Raw genomic sequence first — 18,245 nt, 5'->3', positions numbered from 1 at the left:
CAAGGCTACTAGTGGGAAGGCCTCTCGCTGGAAGCACCAAATGTCAGCACATTTGATAATGAAAGCTATTGATCCTCCTATTCTCTGGCCCCAGTCAACTGATGACATAGTCGTTGTATACATTGTATACATCTTTGACAACCTTGGATAATGGATTTCCCACTGCTGTGACACAATCCACTCTCTGTCCATCTCTGACTCTCTTTGTGTGTCCTCCCTCTCTCTCCCTCCTGTATCTCAGTATGTTATTGTTTCTCTCTCTCTCTCTCTCTCTCTCTCTCTCTCTCTCTCTGTCACATACACTTAACATGTTTGGGATGATCTGCGTCAAAAAGATTTTCAACAGGATGAGAAATAAGAATAAGTTGTTTTTTTTTCCTTTTAAAGCAGGCTATCAGGGTGATTTTTGTTTCTGTTGTTGATGGTTTTTCTTTTGTTCTTTCCTAATCTTCTTGATTGTTTTTGTTTGTTGTTGTTGTTTTTTCCATTTAAAAAAAAGTTTTTGACAGTGTACTATACCGTAAAAAACAAAAACAAAAACAGGAGGAAATAAGATCAAATTACCGGTAGTGCATGCACTAACAAAGAAATAATTCATGTGAGTGTGCATGTGCTTGAATATGTGTGTGTGTGTTTGTGTGTGTTTATGTGTGTTTATGTATACAAATGTAGTAGTGATGATGCTACTACATTATGTGGATAGTTGTCAAATGTAAATTGACATCAGCCGAAAAAAGAATATTTTCATGAAGTTTCTGTTGCCCACAAACTGGAAAAAGCAAGCCAGCATTGACTTCACAGTGGTTCTGATTTACTATAATGGTAACCCCATCTCACCTTCACATTTACACACACACATATGCACACAAACACATGCATGCACACATGCACACTTCTCTTCCTTTGTTGTACAAAAAGAAAAGAAGCTGTATGCTGAGAGTGGGGCAAGAGCACACCACCTGGAATCAGGACACAGCAAAGTCAGCTGCTGGTGACACCAGCTGGCCACAGTTGTTTCCAGATTTAATCCAGTCAGCACTTAATTTGCATTCAGAGGCCTCTCTTTGATTTCTCACATGTCCGTCTGCGTGTGTCTTTGTCTGTCTGTCTTGGGTCGTTTTTCCGAAACATATAATTTCTGTAACAAAGCCTTTCACTCTTGGCCAAAGTTTTATTTACATCATCATCTTGACTTTGAACGAAAACAATGATTACATTCTCCATTCATTTTGCTTCCAATAAAAACATATTCTCTAAAATATGTTTGAGCATCATCTTAAGTTTTATGATGTTGGTAATGTTTGAGTACGTAAAATTACGAATAGTTCTGAGAATCAAAGGGTTAGGAAGCAGATCTACTCAAGTTAAAATTCAAACAAAAACAAAGAATTAGTCAAACCCAGTGGTCACGTTTGTGTCATTGTGTTTAACTAGTGTGTAAACTGTCACATGATCAGTTTAGATACACAGAATTGTATGCTGTCACAGTAAATGACAGCCAAAGGGAATATTAGTATTATTATTACACCAGCTTCTTGAATTCACCTTAAATTCTGATTCTGGAATGAGCATTAAGTCACATTCATCTGAAGGCGAACGGTCCTGTGTTTTTCACATTTTTCAGTTATTTTGTGTGAGTCTTTATTTATCTTGGGTTTTTTTCTGCCAGACTGATGTACTGATTTCTTTATCAGAATGAAATGTTTGTGATCCAGTGAGCTATTCCTGGTTGAGATGTCTGTCAAACTTGAAATGAAGTTATAGGATGTAGCAGGAACTGCTGTCATGTGCTGTATTTCAGTTCCCAACAATTGATCCACAGTGTTTGTTGATTGCAGCAGTGAGGAAAGATGGTTAATTTTGTTTGACATTTTTAGCTGTTTTCATGGCACAGGTTTGAAAACACATGCATGCATTCTTTCTCTGTCTGTCTTCCTATCTCTTTCTCTCTCTCACTCATGAGAGAAAGAGATCTATATTGATCACCACAATCACACCTACACAAATACACAGAATGACACACCCATGCACCCATGCATGTACTCCCTCCCACCCACCCATTTTCACACACACACACACACACACACACAAGCACTTCCTTTTTTTTTTCCCCTCCCCCCAACATGACAGGACAAGTTATGACGGGACTCCGTAGTTAAAAATGAACGACTGAGGTAAAAACGATACCGAGCAGCGTATGCTTGTCTTCTGAATTGATCCCAAGAATGTGATACCGCAGTCAAGAATAGCTTTTCCTGTCCCCAGCAAAGCTGATTGAATTAGATGTCCTATTTTGGAGTCTGGCATTAGCCCCAGCCTGCCGTCGATCGCTGCAGTCTTTCTTGACAGGGGAAGGGTTCACTAGTCCGAGGGTTCACTAGTCCGAGGGTTCACTAGTCCGAGGGTCCAGTAGTCCGAGGGTTCACTAGTCCGAGGGTTCACTAGTCCGAGGGTTCACTAGTCCGACAGTCAAACAGACAGACAAACACACAGACATACAGACTTCGTCGTCGTCGTCGTCGTCATCATTTTTTCATTTTCCTTCTTTTCTTCTTCTCCTCTCCTGATCCTCCTCCTCCTCCTCCTCCTCCTCGTCCATGTCCTCCTCCTCGCCCATGTCCTCCTCCACATCCTCGTCTATGTCCTCCTCCTCGTCCATGTCCTCCTCCTCCTCCGCCAAATCCTCGTCCATGTCCTCCTCCTCGTCCATGTCCTCCTCCACAACCACGTCCATGTCTTCGTCCATGTCCTCCGCCACATCCTCGTCCATGTCTTCCTCCTCGTCCATGTCCTCCTCCTCCGTCAAATCCTCGTCCATGTCCTCCTCCTCCTCCAGATCCTCGTCCATGTCCTCCTCCTCAATGTCCTCCTCCTCTATGTCCTCCTCCTCCATTTCCTCCTCCTCCTCTATATCCTCCTCCTCCTCTATGTCCTCTTCCATGTCCTCCTCCTCCTCTATTAACCTCCTCTATGTGTGCGCACGCACACACACACACACACACACACACACACACCAAATCAAACCCCAATCAAATCAAATCAAATTGAAAATATATTCTTCGTTCAATCAAAACTTGAGAATGAAACATAAGTCACAAAATGTCTTTTTAAACGGAGATGACTAATTCTGGAGGGGGGGGGGGGGGGAGGGGAAGATATCATTCGTTTATTCAAAACTTAAGAATAAAACAGAAATAGTCACAAATTGTCTTTTTAGACTGATAGCACTAGAAAATAAGTTATTCTCCGTTCATTTAAAATTTGAAAATGAAATAGAAATAGTCACAAATTGTCGAGTGTTTTGTGTTTGTCTGTCTGTTTGACTGTCGGACTAGTGAACCCTCGGACTAGTGAACCCTCGGTCTAGTGGGACGTTCCCCTTGACAGTGGTAATTAAAGTGTCTCTTTTGGGAGCTGGTCAAAATAATGTCGTAATCAACATTGCTGTGCTTGCTTTGCTTCATCGGCAAAAAAGGCTTCACACTTGTTTTAAAGGCAGTTCATGTAAATTGTCATGTCTATCCTTGCCGATTTGTCAGTGGTGGGAGGGGGGAGGGTGCTGCCCAGTTGGTTTGGGAGGGAGGAGGGAGAAACTTGCTGTCTCACACAACTGCCACCATTGTGGAAAGGAACCAGGTTGTATGCTGTCCTGCCACTCTCTCTAAATCTCTTTGTCTCCAGCAAGGGCAAAGTTCTTTTCAGGTGCCAGCCAAGCTGTGCCTCAAGTTTGGTTTGGGCCGAAAACAGCTGTTCGCCACTGTCCCCATTTTCCCTTTGAGCAGAGTGGAAAAAATTGATGAGGTCTTAAATGTTCATTGATTAGCTGTGACTTGTTTGACGTCATCCCCTCCCGTTTCTCCCCTGACTGGGTTGATGGAGAAGTACCCAAGCAGAGGTATTGACCAGTTTGGAGGCACAGTACACGACTGGCTGCAAGCTAGCTACAGCCACTGTTGAGTGGAAGTGTCAGTCTGGCAGGCAGGCGGCTCACCCACCACAAGACTGGTTGCTGCTGTCTTTGGAGTCAGGGAGACAAGGTCATCCCTTTCAGTTAGTCATGAAGCCAGCAGAACTTGTGTTGGTACAGACATTCCACTACTTATGCATAGGGACCATATTGATTTGGATTTGGCCTTTTTTGTAAAAAAAAAAAAAAAATTCATTGTTTTCATTCGTTTGTTATGATGAATTTGATGTATGTATTTAAAAAATGAAACCAAAAAAAAAGAAAAAAGGTTGGTGAAGAAATTTGATTATTTTGTTTTACAGACTTTACGATATTCATTGGGGCCATGTTAAATTGGGTTTGGTATGTTTTCTTCTTTCTTTTTTTGTGTGGTGTGTGTATTTCACAAATTTTATTGTTTCTATTCATCTTTTATGGTGATGGTAATAATGATCTCTTCTTTCCTCCCCTGCCCCCCTCCCCCTCCTCCCCCCCTCCCACCAAAAAGAGGTAGGAGATCAAATATGATTGGTTTTACTTGAATTAACTTTCTTTTGCCTTTTTATTTAAAAAAGAAAAAAAAAGGTATAACTGGTATGTGTTGCCAACTGGCAGCAGACATACTGTTGTGACTTCAAATGACTGATCAGTTATATTACACCAGTGAACATGAATATATCATCTTCTTAGAGTGTCAACATGATCAAGTAACAAAAATCAAAAGATGTTATCAGAATGAGAGCAGATTACTTTCATTGTCAGTCTGAATGCAGAACAGACATGACCTTCAAAACAGAACTGAACTTTGAACAGGAAATTATACTTTGGATAAAAGGAACCAATTTATTTTAATTTCACCACTAAAAATGGTAAAAGATGTGTGGCAGTGTACCTTTTGTAACACTTATTAACTCACTCACTGACTTATCTGAAATATAATTTCATCTTGTCATTTTGGTCATCAGTTGTGGATGATTCAGATTCACATACATGTAAAAGTTGCAGTAAATTAACACACATTTAAAATAAACTTACTACCAGTTCAGAATCAGATGAAAGTGGCAGAGAAACTGTTGGTTTTTTTATTTTTATTTTGTTTTTTAAATATTTCTTTTAATAGGAAAATCATACTCTGGACTACAAATTTTATTTGTGTGTGTGTGTGTGTGTGTGTGTGAATATAGAGCGTAGACTATAAAATATGATCAGTACATCTCAATGATTTGTCTTATTCAGTGATGTGTTAAGTGCACAATATACAAGAATAAAGATAAGAAAGAGAGATATTTTGGAGGTGGTTTTCTAAATAACACTGTCATTTGGGCAGTAACCAAATTTGCATCTGTCTCTTTTTTGTCGTTATGTTTTTATATTTATTAATTTTGTGAATAGTCAGTGGACACATGTTAACATATATCAGTTAAGCATAGTTTATTTTGATTAATGATAAACAGACATATAACAGAACCAGTACTAGGAACATCATTGTGAGGGTTGTAATCAATAGATGTGAGATGCTGGTATGGTTTCAAGGTGCCTCTCTTTTTTTTTCTTTTCTTTTCTGTAATCCCCAAGCAACTACCCTAAAAGGGTGTTCACACTTCAGAATTCCAATGAAACACACACAGGCTTCCCAAAACAGTATTGTAGATAAGTGTCAGGGTAGGGTGGGTCGTCCTGTCAGCAGAGATCTAAAACTTGGGGTACATTTTTTTCTCTCTCTCTCTCTGTGCATGGCTGGAGATGTTTGCAGAGTAGTGCTGCTGCTGTAGAAAATATGGCATGACAATGAGCAATTCAGCACTGGCGTATATTCAGACAATATGATTAGGGAGGGTTATGGAGCCCAGGCCAGTCAAGAAGCCTGAATCCCCAGGCGACCTTGTTATTAGAGGCGGGCGGAGGGGACAGGTCAGGGTATACATTATTCAACAGGATCATCCTGCTTTCAGTCCCAGCAGATCTGTGCACCATGAAGTGGTCAGACTCTTTGAGGCGGAAACCGCTTGCCTCAGTTCATTGTTGATTTGGGAAGGTATCATCCCATTTTGCCTATTTCAGATTGACTTATTCCTTGGTTCACATATCACCAAATTTGTGTGTGTGTGTGTGTGTTTATAAAAAAATGAATAAATAGGTACATTTTCAGAATAAGCAGTTCCTTCATTGCTGGCCTAGTCTCTTGTGTTGACAGTCTGTTATTTGTATAAGTAATTTTGAAACAGCAAACAGACCTTTAACTTAAACTGAAGTTTCCCAGTTGGTTGAGAATTGCAAGTATTCATAAACGCTTATGGTGGTATCTGTTTAGCCCCCATCCTTATCTGGAGTGAGTGAGAGAGAGAGAGAGAGTGTGTGTGTGTGTGTGTGTGTTTAACAAGAGAGACAGAGAGAGAGGGGCTGAATTGGTGAAACAGAATGCCTGGTAGGAGAAACAAGAAATGAGTGAAACTCTCAAGAGGCCATTGATGGTGGTGGCATGATAAAAGCAGAGGAAAAATTAGAATAGAGGTAGTTGAATTGGACCTGCTGCTGTTGGGAGTTTCCTGCAATTGCTAATTGTAGAACTCAAGACTGGTTTATTGTCAAGAAACAGACCTGTATAGAATCCTCTTGTTTCACATGTGCAAACATTAGAATAGAATGCAAAATAAGGTAAAATTGAGTAAATTAAGAGTCTTGAGTCTAGGTCAGCTATGGATCAGTATGTATTATTTCGTGCTGATTAGATGTGTATGCTGACAGCAATATAGATTTTCTGAGGAGAAATGAGGTTTTTTTGGTTGGTGTGTGTGTGTGTGTGTGTGTGTTCTTATTGTTTTCTTTCATTTATTTGTTTTATTCCTTCATTTATCTTCTATTCATCTCTTTACTTTTTTGTTTGTTGAATTATTGTTCTGGTCATACCTCAGGGTGAGAGTTCAGCTGGCTGACTGATGAACAATATGTGACATGTATAAATTGCACACTCGAATGTATGTGCGCATGCACATACACATGCACGCGCGTGCGTGTGTGTGTGTGTGTGAAATAGAAATGCAATTGTGTATTTCATTATCGCAATGTTCTTGTGTGTATATATATAATTATATATATATAATTATATATATATATATTCATTTTGTTTGTTGTTGCTTTTCGTCTGCTTATTTCTTCTCTCTCTCACTCTCTCTCTCTCTTTTGCATTCGCATTTTCTCTTTCACCTGTATTTTTTCTTTTCTTTTTTTTTCTTTTTTTTTTTTTTGTTGTTGATGGCTTGATGTAAAAAAGCAATTGTTGCTTATTCAATTTACCATCATGAAATAAAATCTTCACTACACTTGACTTGATTTGACGCGCGCATACACGCGCACGCGCGCTCGCGCGTGCACACACACACACGCACACGCACACACACTGTTTAATCATGTAATGTTGTTGTATGTTTCTTTGCTTTGTTTGTTTGTTAATCTGTGATTGTATGAGAGAGAGAGAGAGAGTGTGAGTGCCTGAGTGAGTAGCGTGCATGTATGTGCATTTGTGGGTGCATGTGTGCATTAGTGAGTGCGAGTGTGTGTGTGTGTGTGTGTGTGCGCGCGCGCGAATATGGGTGCCTCTATAAATGTCTACATTGTTATTGTTATTTTCATTATTTCTAGTTTTTTTTCTTTTTTGTATTTTATACATTATTTGATTTACTCAATGTCATGATCCCTTTTATTTTTTGATAGTTCTCTACATATGTTTCAGATTATATCATATGTGTATGTTTGTGTTGGGATGTTTGAGATAATCCTTTTTGTGCTGTTGTGCATAGAGGTTCAAGAATATGCTCTATAGCAAGATGTTTTAATAAATGAAATAAACACACACACACACTCACACGCACGCACACGCATGAATTTTAAAATGTGCTACACTTAAGAACACAGAACTACAGAAATAGATTTCAGTTCATATATATATATATATATATGTGTGTGTGTGTGTGTGTGTGTATCAAATAAAAAACAAATCATAGTGTGGGTGTGATATGAAAATGTCTTTCCCTTATCTCGGCCTCATTATGTCTCTACGACGTATATGTGAACTTTACCTCATCTTAGCCTCATTATGAATGTCTCTGTATGTGTACTCGTCTGTCTGTGTGTGTGTGTGTGTGTGTTTACTTGTCTGTCTCTTTCTATAGATGTCTGTCCTCCCATCAACAGTTCAACCACTCTCCACCCCTCACAAACAGTTGAGTAGAGTATAAAGACAGGAATGATTAGCTAGAGCTGTTACCACTGATGATCAGCCAAAATAGACTGCTGTGTACACAGACACAGCAGAAAGTCCCATTTTTTCTTAGAACTGTGACTGACTACTGTGGTCTTGTGTGGCCTTGTAGGCTGTTGGCTACAGTAGAGGGTTTTGTTCTGTTGGTTGTAGGGGGTCACTGGTAGTGGAAGTGAAGAGAAAGGCAAGTGTTCAGGTCCTCTAGTGGCCACGTTTCCTCCTCCTCCTCCTCCACACTGACATTTTGAAGGCCAAGATGGTAATTATGGCAGTTGAGGGAGCAGTGGAGCGAAATTGGAATGAGTCAAGTTTGTTCTTGACCTGTTGTTGTTTTGTGCAGTGCAGCACATGTGTGCACACACCTTATACACATACATAAAGCACATACATAGTGCAGAGATCATCATGTACATGCACACTCACACACGTTCCTGCATATGTACAAGTAAAGAGGTTCTCTCTGTCTCTCTCTCTGTCTCTCTCTCTCTCTCTGTCTCTCTCTCTCTCTCTCTCTCTCTCTCTCTCTCTCTCTCTTTCTCCTTGTGTCTCTTTCTCTACCAGTTTTCAAGTTATGACTGAATCTTATGTGTGATAAATTGCAAGAAAATCAGAACAGCAAGCCAGAGGCTATTGCCAGTTGAAATAAATGTTCAGAGTTTTCATTTCAGTTTCAAGGAAGTGTTAAAGCGTGATGACTGATCCCTGTATGCTGCATGACAAAAAAGAAAAAGGAGTAGATGCCTGACCTTTGCATAAACCCATTGCGCTGATCAGACCATGAAAGCCTACCCTAGGTTTGTGTACAACATTGACATAGAATAATACAAAATGTTGAAGCAAACTAAACAAATAGGAAAATACATTAAAATGAAATAAAGTAAAAGGAACATAAAAGGCAATGAAACAAGAGCAGAAATGGGTCACACTCAGTGTACAGGTCTATGCTCCTACACACATGAGTGGATTCACACAAGCATGCAAATACCCACACGCGACGCACGCATACACAAATTCACTCAGGCACGCACTGACTTGCATGCTTTCATACACACAGAGATAAACAACACTCATGCAACTTTTTGCATTTGATTTAATGTGTGCTACGCTACAGCAGCCCTCACTGCAAAGTTTGATGTATAATCTCTCCTGTCCCTTAATGTTTAGTTTCCCCTGTCCGCAGTCAGATATTGAAAACTGCAGAGTTGCAGCTGCCACAAGTGGTAAACTGAATTCATCCTGACCTCAGCTGCCTGGCTGTCATATTATAAGCCATGAACCATCTGTTGCACAGTACTGTCAGCACTGCAGTGTGTGGGTCGCAATCTTTAAATTGTGTCAAAGGACAGGCTTTTAGATATTTTTTTTTATGTCCTTTAAAGTGTTGTTGTTGTTTTGTATATAAATTGTAAAGATTTAAATTCTGGCTTACTATATTATTGTCAAAAAAAGAAAAGATTCATAATTTCTGTCAGTGAGAAAGCACAGCAAGTGAAAGTTCCACCTCAGATTAAAGTTTCTAGTGAAATAAAATTTGTAACAAAACAAAAAAACAACAAAACAACAAACCAATAAAAACCACCTGACTTTTCCTCCAAGGAAATTGGTGGTCTCATATATGCAGCAGACAACGATTCATACAATGGGCATTAGTGAGCACTGGAAACATCTTGCCTTTCACTCTTCATATGGGTTTCAGACGTGATAGTTTTGACTTTTAGCCTTTGGAGTTTCAGTGGTTTTGGATTCTTCTTCAGCATTTGTTGGTTGCTACTCCCATGTTCACTCATATTCATGAGCTAATGGGCTTTTACATACATGTATGACCATTTTCATCCAGCCATTTAGGCACCCATACTCTGTTTTTGAGGATAGATTTTGTGATTAAAAACCTGTTTGAACCCTGGTCAAGTGTGCTTGTCACATTGTCCCTTTTTGACTCACTTGTGTAAACTTTAACATTGACATTTTCTCTGCAAATACTTTGTCAGTCGACACCAAATTAGGCATAAAAATAGAAAAAATTCAGTTCTTTTTAGTCATCTTGTTTAAAACAATATTGCACCTCTGGGATGGGCACAAAAAAATAAAAAAATGAAGCCTAATTATATGCAAACTGCATTTACTGTTATATTTATATTTTTTGTATTCTCTAAACTTGGCACTTTGATCTGATATTCGACCCAACAACAAGAGCAGTCATAATTATCATTTTTTGTTCAAACAGGAACTACTTTTGCTAAGCATGGAAGTTTTATTTATTTTGCAAAAGTTTTGGTGCTGATAATAAAAAAGGGAAATTACTCTAATTAATGCTAGGGGACTTGATTTGCTTTAAACTGATCTTTCTCATCTTAAACACTACATTTTGAAACAAGAGAGGCAAGGCCTTCAAGACTCACTTGTGATGCACTTTTTTTTTTTAAATCCAAGCTTTTTATGTATTGAGTATAATTTCAAAATGTAATGTTTAAGATGAGAAAGATCAGTTCAAAGCAAACTAAGTCCCCCAGCAGAGTAATTTCCCTTGTTTTACTGTCTGCACCAAAACGTTTGCAATAAACAAAACTTCCATGCTTAGCAAAAGAAGTTCCTGTTTGAACAAAAAATGATAATAATGACAGATCTTTTGTTGGGTCGAATATCAGATCAAAGTGCCAAGTTTAGAGAATATAAAAAATATAAATATAACAGTAAATGCATTATACTCAATACATAAAAAGCTCGGATTTTTTTTTTTAAGTGTATCACAAGTGAGTGTTGAAGGCCTTGTCTCTCTTGTTTCTTTCTGTTTTTGTTTTTGTTACAAATAACTGAAAAGCACACAAATTTGTTTGACTAAGACAGAAGGCAGGCACAATTTTTTGACAAAGTTTTGAAACAAAGAACTGCTACTGTAAAGGAATTTGATTTATTATACATTCATAATGGCCTTCTTACCTAGTTTGACTTTGTAGGAAAAAAAATGACACTGTCATTTTGTTGATACATATATGTGAGTAATCATTAAGACCAATGTCAACCAGGCCCAGGAGATACTGAAAATGTGAAACCTGCACTGTCAGTGTTAATCAGAAAGTTTGAGCAGCACCCCTAGTCTTCTCATTTGATCCTGCAACACTCACACACACTTACACCTCTTATTGACCAAGCTTGGACTTGAAATCCAACCATGACTTTTAAACATGCTGTTACTCTTTACAGGGTAGCTGTTATATTCTTATTTCTTGTTTGGTATTTTTCATCACCTCTCTCATAATCCTGATCATGATTTTTTAGATTTTCAAAGGATTTAAACCTACAACATCTCATTTTGTCAGTCCACGACACAAGCCATTGTGCCATGGCTGGTAACATGCATATGTATCTTTATTTTTATACTGTTTCAGAGTTTGTTAGATAATAATATTTGCTTTTCCACAGCTTAAAGTGATCATTGTGGATTATCAGACAGATGAAAAAAATGGTCACTGTTGGACCTTTTAAAATGAAGTTAAAAATGATAAAAGCTGGTGTTAAATCAAAGGTACCTTAAAAGAAAGAAAAAACCACGTCAAAGACAGTTGACCAAACAAAGCTCACTTGTCAATATATATCACATGTTGATGCACATTGATTAAATTGCTGTTATTGTAAACCTCATTACATAAAGTGTCCACTCTTCCTCTTAATTTGCCAAAGTACCCCTCATTCTCATCTTTCTCTGTGCTTTGTACAGTGACATCTGGCTGTGTACAATCAATTATCAGAAATCCCATGCACACGTGTCACTTTTTCCCCCTTGTCCTTCACCGTCTCCACATCCTCCTGCCCCCACCCTCCCATGCCCTTCTCGCATGCACATCACATCTTATACCACTATATTCTCCATCCTAACCATGCACCACACTCTGATACATAGCATCAGCTTCTGCCTTCATAATCTTTGCCTGATTATCATTGTACTGTGTTGTGTCAGGAGAGGAGAAAACAAGGAAGCAAACATTCATTGATTCAGGATGAAACTTTTTAAATTTGGAGAAGAATGTTTAAAGATTAAGATTAACCAGGTAACTGGGAGTCAGAAAGAGACTTTGGATATTTAGGATGCAGATCTATCTCATTTTGTCCTCAGGCAGTCGGTGCGAATCTCATTGTTTAAATGTCCACATTATTCTTGTCTCTGTCTGCGTCTCTGTTTTTGTCTGTCTCCGTCTCTCTCTCTGTTCCTTTTTATTCTCCCTCTGAGAGGGCTGGGTGTAAAAACAGCAGCAACAGACCCTCTTTGTTGATATAAAATGTGCTTAATATAAAATGTGTTTATTTTGGTTTTCTTTCTCCCTCTCTCCTCCTCACTTTCAAATTCAATGGGCCACCAACCTTTGCCCCCTTTCCCTCTCTTTCTCCATCTTTGTGAGCGACATTTCACATGCAAATTATCTTAGTATGTTTATTTCCAATAACCTTCAACATTTGGTATTCTTTTTACAGTACAACATCACTTTATTAATTTCTCACAAGGGAAAGTTTTCTGTCTGTTGAAGCACACATGAAGAATCACATTAATGCCGACACTAACTTAAAAAAGAACGTATAGGCATAGGAAGCCTACACTAACAAAAATTTTTTTAAAAGATATGAACAGTTTAAGAATTAAAAAAAAAAAAAAAATCCTTTGAAAAAACTACCACATAATATTTTTTCTCATTTCAAAACAGTTAAACAGACTTATACATGACACACATGCACACATGAATTGATGCATGGCGTATGATTTTGTGTGTATGCACTCAGTTGTGCTTGAGCACGCTCATACATGAACTGCACACATGAGCATGAGTACGCATGCACACACATTCTCTCTCTTTCTGGCATAATGATGTGAGTGAGTGAGAGAGAGAGAGAGAGAGCTGAAAGTGAACCATATTGACAAATGCCTTGAAGTTCTTGTCCTTCTCTTGCAGATGGAGCAGCTGATACAAAAAATGCAGCATTCAAAAACGGGAGTGCAAGTGAAAAGCCAGAAGACCTTTTTAACCATGATTCCCTCAGTGTTCACAGGTGAACTTTTGTTTTGTAATTTGTTTCTCTTTGTGTCGATAGAACAGTATAGTTATCTATTGGTATTGTTGTTGTAGTTAGTTATTTTATACAGATTTATAAAACTTTCAGAAGAAAAGTTACTTTGCTGCACTTGTTTATGGGGTTTTGCCTCAGTTCAAGAATGTGGTTCCACCAGTTGTGCTAAGATTTTTTGTTGTTGTTTGTTTGGGGATTGGGGGATAATCATTTTGATAAAATCCGTTACTCATATGCAATGGTGATAGTTGTCGAAGCCCACCCAAGGGCAGACTGTAACGGTCATGGTGAGCATATTTTGGTTCACATGGACAGTGATTTCCCTGCTCCCCTAAACAAACAAAGAAACCAAAAACTGTAATATATATATATATATATATATATATATATATATATATATATATAAAGAAAAGAAAAAAAAAGAGGGAAAAAAGGGATATGATTTTCTCTGATCATTTTGAATATTTGTGTGTTGCAGATATAACACTAACATATTCAAAGAAACTGCATAAGGTGTGAGAGCATTTTTTGATTCACATGGACAGTGATTTCCCTTATAAATATATTTTCTTGAAAATCAAATATGATGTGTTTTTCACTGACCACTTTCAATATTGGTGTTTCCGGAAACAAGATTGCAAGCTCGAATAAACTGAAAAAAAGCATGGTGAGGCATAAAGAAAACACAACCCTTGGTGTCTGTGACAGCCAACAAGAGGGAGAGGATAGGATAGGTACTTCCTCTCTCTCTCTCTCTCTCTCTCTCTCTCTCTCTCTCTCTCACACACACACACAGGCCTCTGAGCCTAGAGGATGCAGTGTATGATAAGCACAGTGCTACGCTGTAGTAGCATGAGTCACTCCACTTCTGCCTTCAGTGGCACAGCTCTCACTGTTGTCCATACAGCAGAGAGTCAGGACTTCTCTCCTCTGTTGTTTTGAACGCCCAGGAAACTGAGCCCTGGGCGTTCTAGGGGTCTGACCTTTCCATGTCCCCACATCTAGCACGACTTCTAAACAGATGCCTTGTGCACTGGATGCAAAAAAATGACAAGATTTTTCATTCACTGGCAGCTCCGGGAAGTGTTTGAATTGTGATCGTTTTTGTTCCAGGATTCATACATACACAGTCACAGAAGTGCAGAAAAAGTCTTGTAAAAATGATAAAACCATTTCTGGGGCTGCAGAAGTACATTTTGCCCTTCTGGGTGTGGAAAAGTCTCGGAATTAATTTAATAACAGCTTTGACTATTCAGCAAATTCAACAAAGACCATAATGCATGAAAACAACAAACAAGAGAGGCAACGCCTTCAAGACTCACTTGTGATACACTTTAAAAAAAAAATCCAAGCTTTTTATGTATTGAGTATAATTTCAAAATGTAATGTTTAAGATGAGAAAGATCAGTTTAAAGCAAATTAAGCCCCCTAGCATTAATTATAGAGTAATTTCCCTTTTTTACTATCTGCACCAAAACGTTTGCAAAATAAATAAAACTTCCATGCTTAGCAAACGAAGTTCCTGTTTGAACAAAAAATGATAATAATGACTGCTCTTGTTGTTGGGTCAGAATATCAGATCAAAGTGCCAAGTTTAGAGAATACAAAAAATATAAATATAACAGTAAATGTAGTTTGCATATAATTAGGCTTCATTTTTTATTTTTTTGTGCCCATCCCAGATGTGCAATATTGTTTTAAACAAGATGACTAGAAAGAACTGAATTTTTCCTATTTTTATGCCTAATTTGGTGTCAACTGACAAAGTATTTGCAGAGAAAATGTCAGTGTTGAAAGTTTACCATGGACACACAAACACACACACACACACACACACAGACAACCGAACACCGGGTTAAAACATAGACTCATTTTGTTTACACAAGTGAGTCAGCAATAGAAAAAGAACACTCATAGTCATACAGGGATATCCACCAATTTTTTTGTAAGTCGTGACGTGGGTGAATGTTTTTTTATCTGGTTTGGAATGGAAAATATTGTCTGGTCTGGTAAAGGTGTGGAAAAGTGTAGAGATTTGTTTGGTATCATCTGTGGGAACCTTGTCCTCCTGCTGGGATAGGGACCCCCACTGAACTGCATTATATGTTGCCTGTTGACCATGTGCAGACAGGCGCAACAGCAACATGGTTAAAGCTTGTGCCTGAACCCCCTCTGTGTATATATATACATGCAGAAGATCAGATATGCACATCAGAGATCCCGTAATCCATGTCAGCATTCGGTGGGTTATGGAAACAATAGCATACCTGGCATGCATACCACTCCCAACACCCCCTGAAAATGCAGTGTGACTGGCAGGGGTAAAAATGGTCATGCATGTAAAAGCCTATACATGTGTACGAGTGAACATGGGAGTCACAACCCAAGAACAAAGAAGACCATTTGCTGTGGGAGGATGGTTCACTGCCATTACCCACATCACTAACCAGTCCACAGGGGACAAAATTCCGGGCATGTCAGACACACAGACTCATTTGAAATGGCTCTTTTCCTCAGACACAATTCAGATTTGCTCCCCGTTTTTTAAGATTTTTTTTTAATTTCATTTTAAACAGATATGGTGTAGCATATATGGCTCAGTCTGCACGCTTTGATGATATCTTGAGACGGGTGCAATTGCCGAGTGGTTAAAGTGTTGGACTTTCAATCTGAGGGTCCCAGGTTCAAATCACAGTAACGGCGGCTGGTGGGTAAAGGGTGGAGATATTTCCTATCTCTCAGATCAACATATGTGCAGACCTGCTTGTGTCTGAACCCCCTTCGTGTGTATGTATATACGCAAGCAGAAGATCAAATATGTACGTTGAAGATCCTATGATCCATGTCAGCGTTTGGTGCGTTATGGAAACAAGAATATACCTGGCATACACACCCCCAAAAGTGGAGAATGGCTGCCTTCATGGTGGGGTAAAAATTGTCGTACTCATTAAAGCCCACTTGTGTACATAAAAGTGAATGTGGGAGTTGCAGCCCATGAACAAAGAAGAAGATGACATCTTGAAAATGAAAATGAAATTGAACTCTGTTTGCTACATCCAGTACTTTTGCTCATTGTTTCATCAGTAATTATTATGCTTGAAGGGTTAAATGAATGTTGGGTGGTTACCAGTAGTTTGTTTTTGCTTGTTTGTTTTCATATTGGAAAAGATCAAGCACACCCTACCTTTGTTGTATTCAAATTTTCAATGCTCTCAAAATGTTTTCTGTGAATTTATTTATGAATGATACGTATACTGGTTTAGCATGTTCGTATGCTTGCATGTATTTGTGATTCTTAATATATGTGCATTAGCAGACAACAGATTCCCCTGTGAGGGATAAGTACAGTGGTAGCTTGTTGTATTCTAACTTCCATCCTTCCCTTTGTGGAAGAAGGTGGCAGAATGGTTAAAACACCTATAGATATATGAGTACAGGTCTGTTAGGGTCTGGGTTTGAATCCTGGTCTTGCCCTTTCTCCCAAGTTTGACTGAAAAATCCAGTTGAGCATCTAGTCATTCGGATGAGATGATAAACCAAAGTCTTGTGTGCAGCACACACAGGCACACAAACAAAGAACCCATGGCAACAAAAGTCTTGTCTTGCAAAATTCTGTTGAAGGAATCCACTCTGATACTGGTGATAGGTACACAAATATATGCATGCATAGGAATCCACTCTGATACTGGTGATAGGTACACAAATATATGCATGCACTCAGCCTGACTAATCGCATCAGGTTATGCTGCTGGTCAGGCATCTGCCTAGCAGATGTGGTGTATTGTACGCAGATCTGTCTGAACACAGTGACACCTCCTTGAGAAACTGAAACCATGGATGTTATTCAGGGGAGGACTTCATCATGTCGCTGAAGAACCAGCTCAAAGTGCCTGACGAGGAGGCCAAACACCTGGCCACACTGCTCTGTCACTATGGATACATCTTCCCAGTCACTGACCCTAAAGTGCTCACCGTCAAGGATGACAACTCTCTCTATCGCTTCCAGGTCAGTTGTTTTTTCCTTGGTTAGAATATGGACGGCATACCCAAGCTTTGTTTTCAAGGCAGCTTGTAAGCTTTCTTTTGGTTCTCTTCAAGTTCTGCAAATTTGTTTATATTATGTTCCAGCTGTAAAAGCAGTGTTTTAATTTAAGGCATGGTTATTATTAGCAGTTCAACTGTTGAAGTTATTTGTAAAAAGCATGATCTATAGAATAAGATGACTGAAATAAAATGTTCCTGTAAAATTGGTAATATGTGCATAACATTTTTCACATTTTTATTGGGACTATAAGTATAAGAGGAAATGCTTCAAAAGCATCTTTTTCTGCGTTCATGGCCTGAGTCTCTGCAATTCCCTTAGTTCTCGTTGTGGGCTTTTATGCCTGTGCCTAAATCGTGTAACGATGCACTTTAGATGCTTACCAGCATGCCGACATATATATTTATAAAAGCTTATAAACTAGGTATATGACTTAACATTATGTAAATGTCAAATTTTTCATTATTTTGATATTGAGCCAATATTACCATCATGCATTCAGTTTATCTGAACATGAAACATACAAACAAAAACACTTGCACCTTCAATACCTAGAGCAAGCCAAACAAAATCAGTACCAAATTCACAGTTTCATTCACTTGTTCGATACCCAGTTTCTGTAACTTCCAATGTCTGATTTCAGCATACATGTATAACTTTGATTTCTTTTGATTAATTCTTTTAGAATCCCCATTACTGGCCCTCACAGAGTATTGATCCAGACAACGTTGCATATGGTAAGTTAGTGTCTGTTACTCTACTGTGTTTTTGTGAGAAAAAATGTTCTTTTTCAGTGTTTGAAAATGGAGGAAAGTCAACACATCTGCTCTTTTTTTTTTTTTTTTTTTTTTTTTTTTTTTTTTTTTTTTTTTTTTTTTTTTAGTGCTGAAAACTTCTTCATGGAGGGCCATGATTTGTGTAGATTGAAGAGCAGCTGTTCCCAT

At 38.5% G+C, this 18,245-nt stretch overlaps 1 protein-coding gene across 3 annotated transcripts in view; it reads left to right on the top strand.

Moving 5' to 3' along the window:
* LOC143280710 (regulator of G-protein signaling 7-like) overlaps positions 1-18,245 on the top strand; it is a 59,676-nt gene that overhangs the window by 14,386 nt on the left and 27,045 nt on the right. For all 3 annotated transcript variants that reach the window (XM_076585429.1, XM_076585427.1, XM_076585430.1), the window contains exons 2-4: positions 13,145-13,241; positions 17,108-17,265; positions 17,987-18,038. In XM_076585429.1, coding sequence (XP_076441544.1) covers positions 13,145-13,241; positions 17,108-17,265; positions 17,987-18,038 — 307 coding nt within the window. The remainder of the gene's footprint in view (positions 1-13,144; positions 13,242-17,107; positions 17,266-17,986; positions 18,039-18,245) is intronic.

This window comes from Babylonia areolata, chromosome 1 (assembly GCF_041734735.1).
Source record: "Babylonia areolata isolate BAREFJ2019XMU chromosome 1, ASM4173473v1, whole genome shotgun sequence".
Lineage (NCBI taxonomy): Eukaryota > Metazoa > Mollusca > Gastropoda > Neogastropoda > Buccinidae > Babylonia > Babylonia areolata.
The sequence above is the reverse complement of the archived record's forward strand: the minus strand, read 5'-3'. Positions and strand labels throughout refer to the sequence as shown.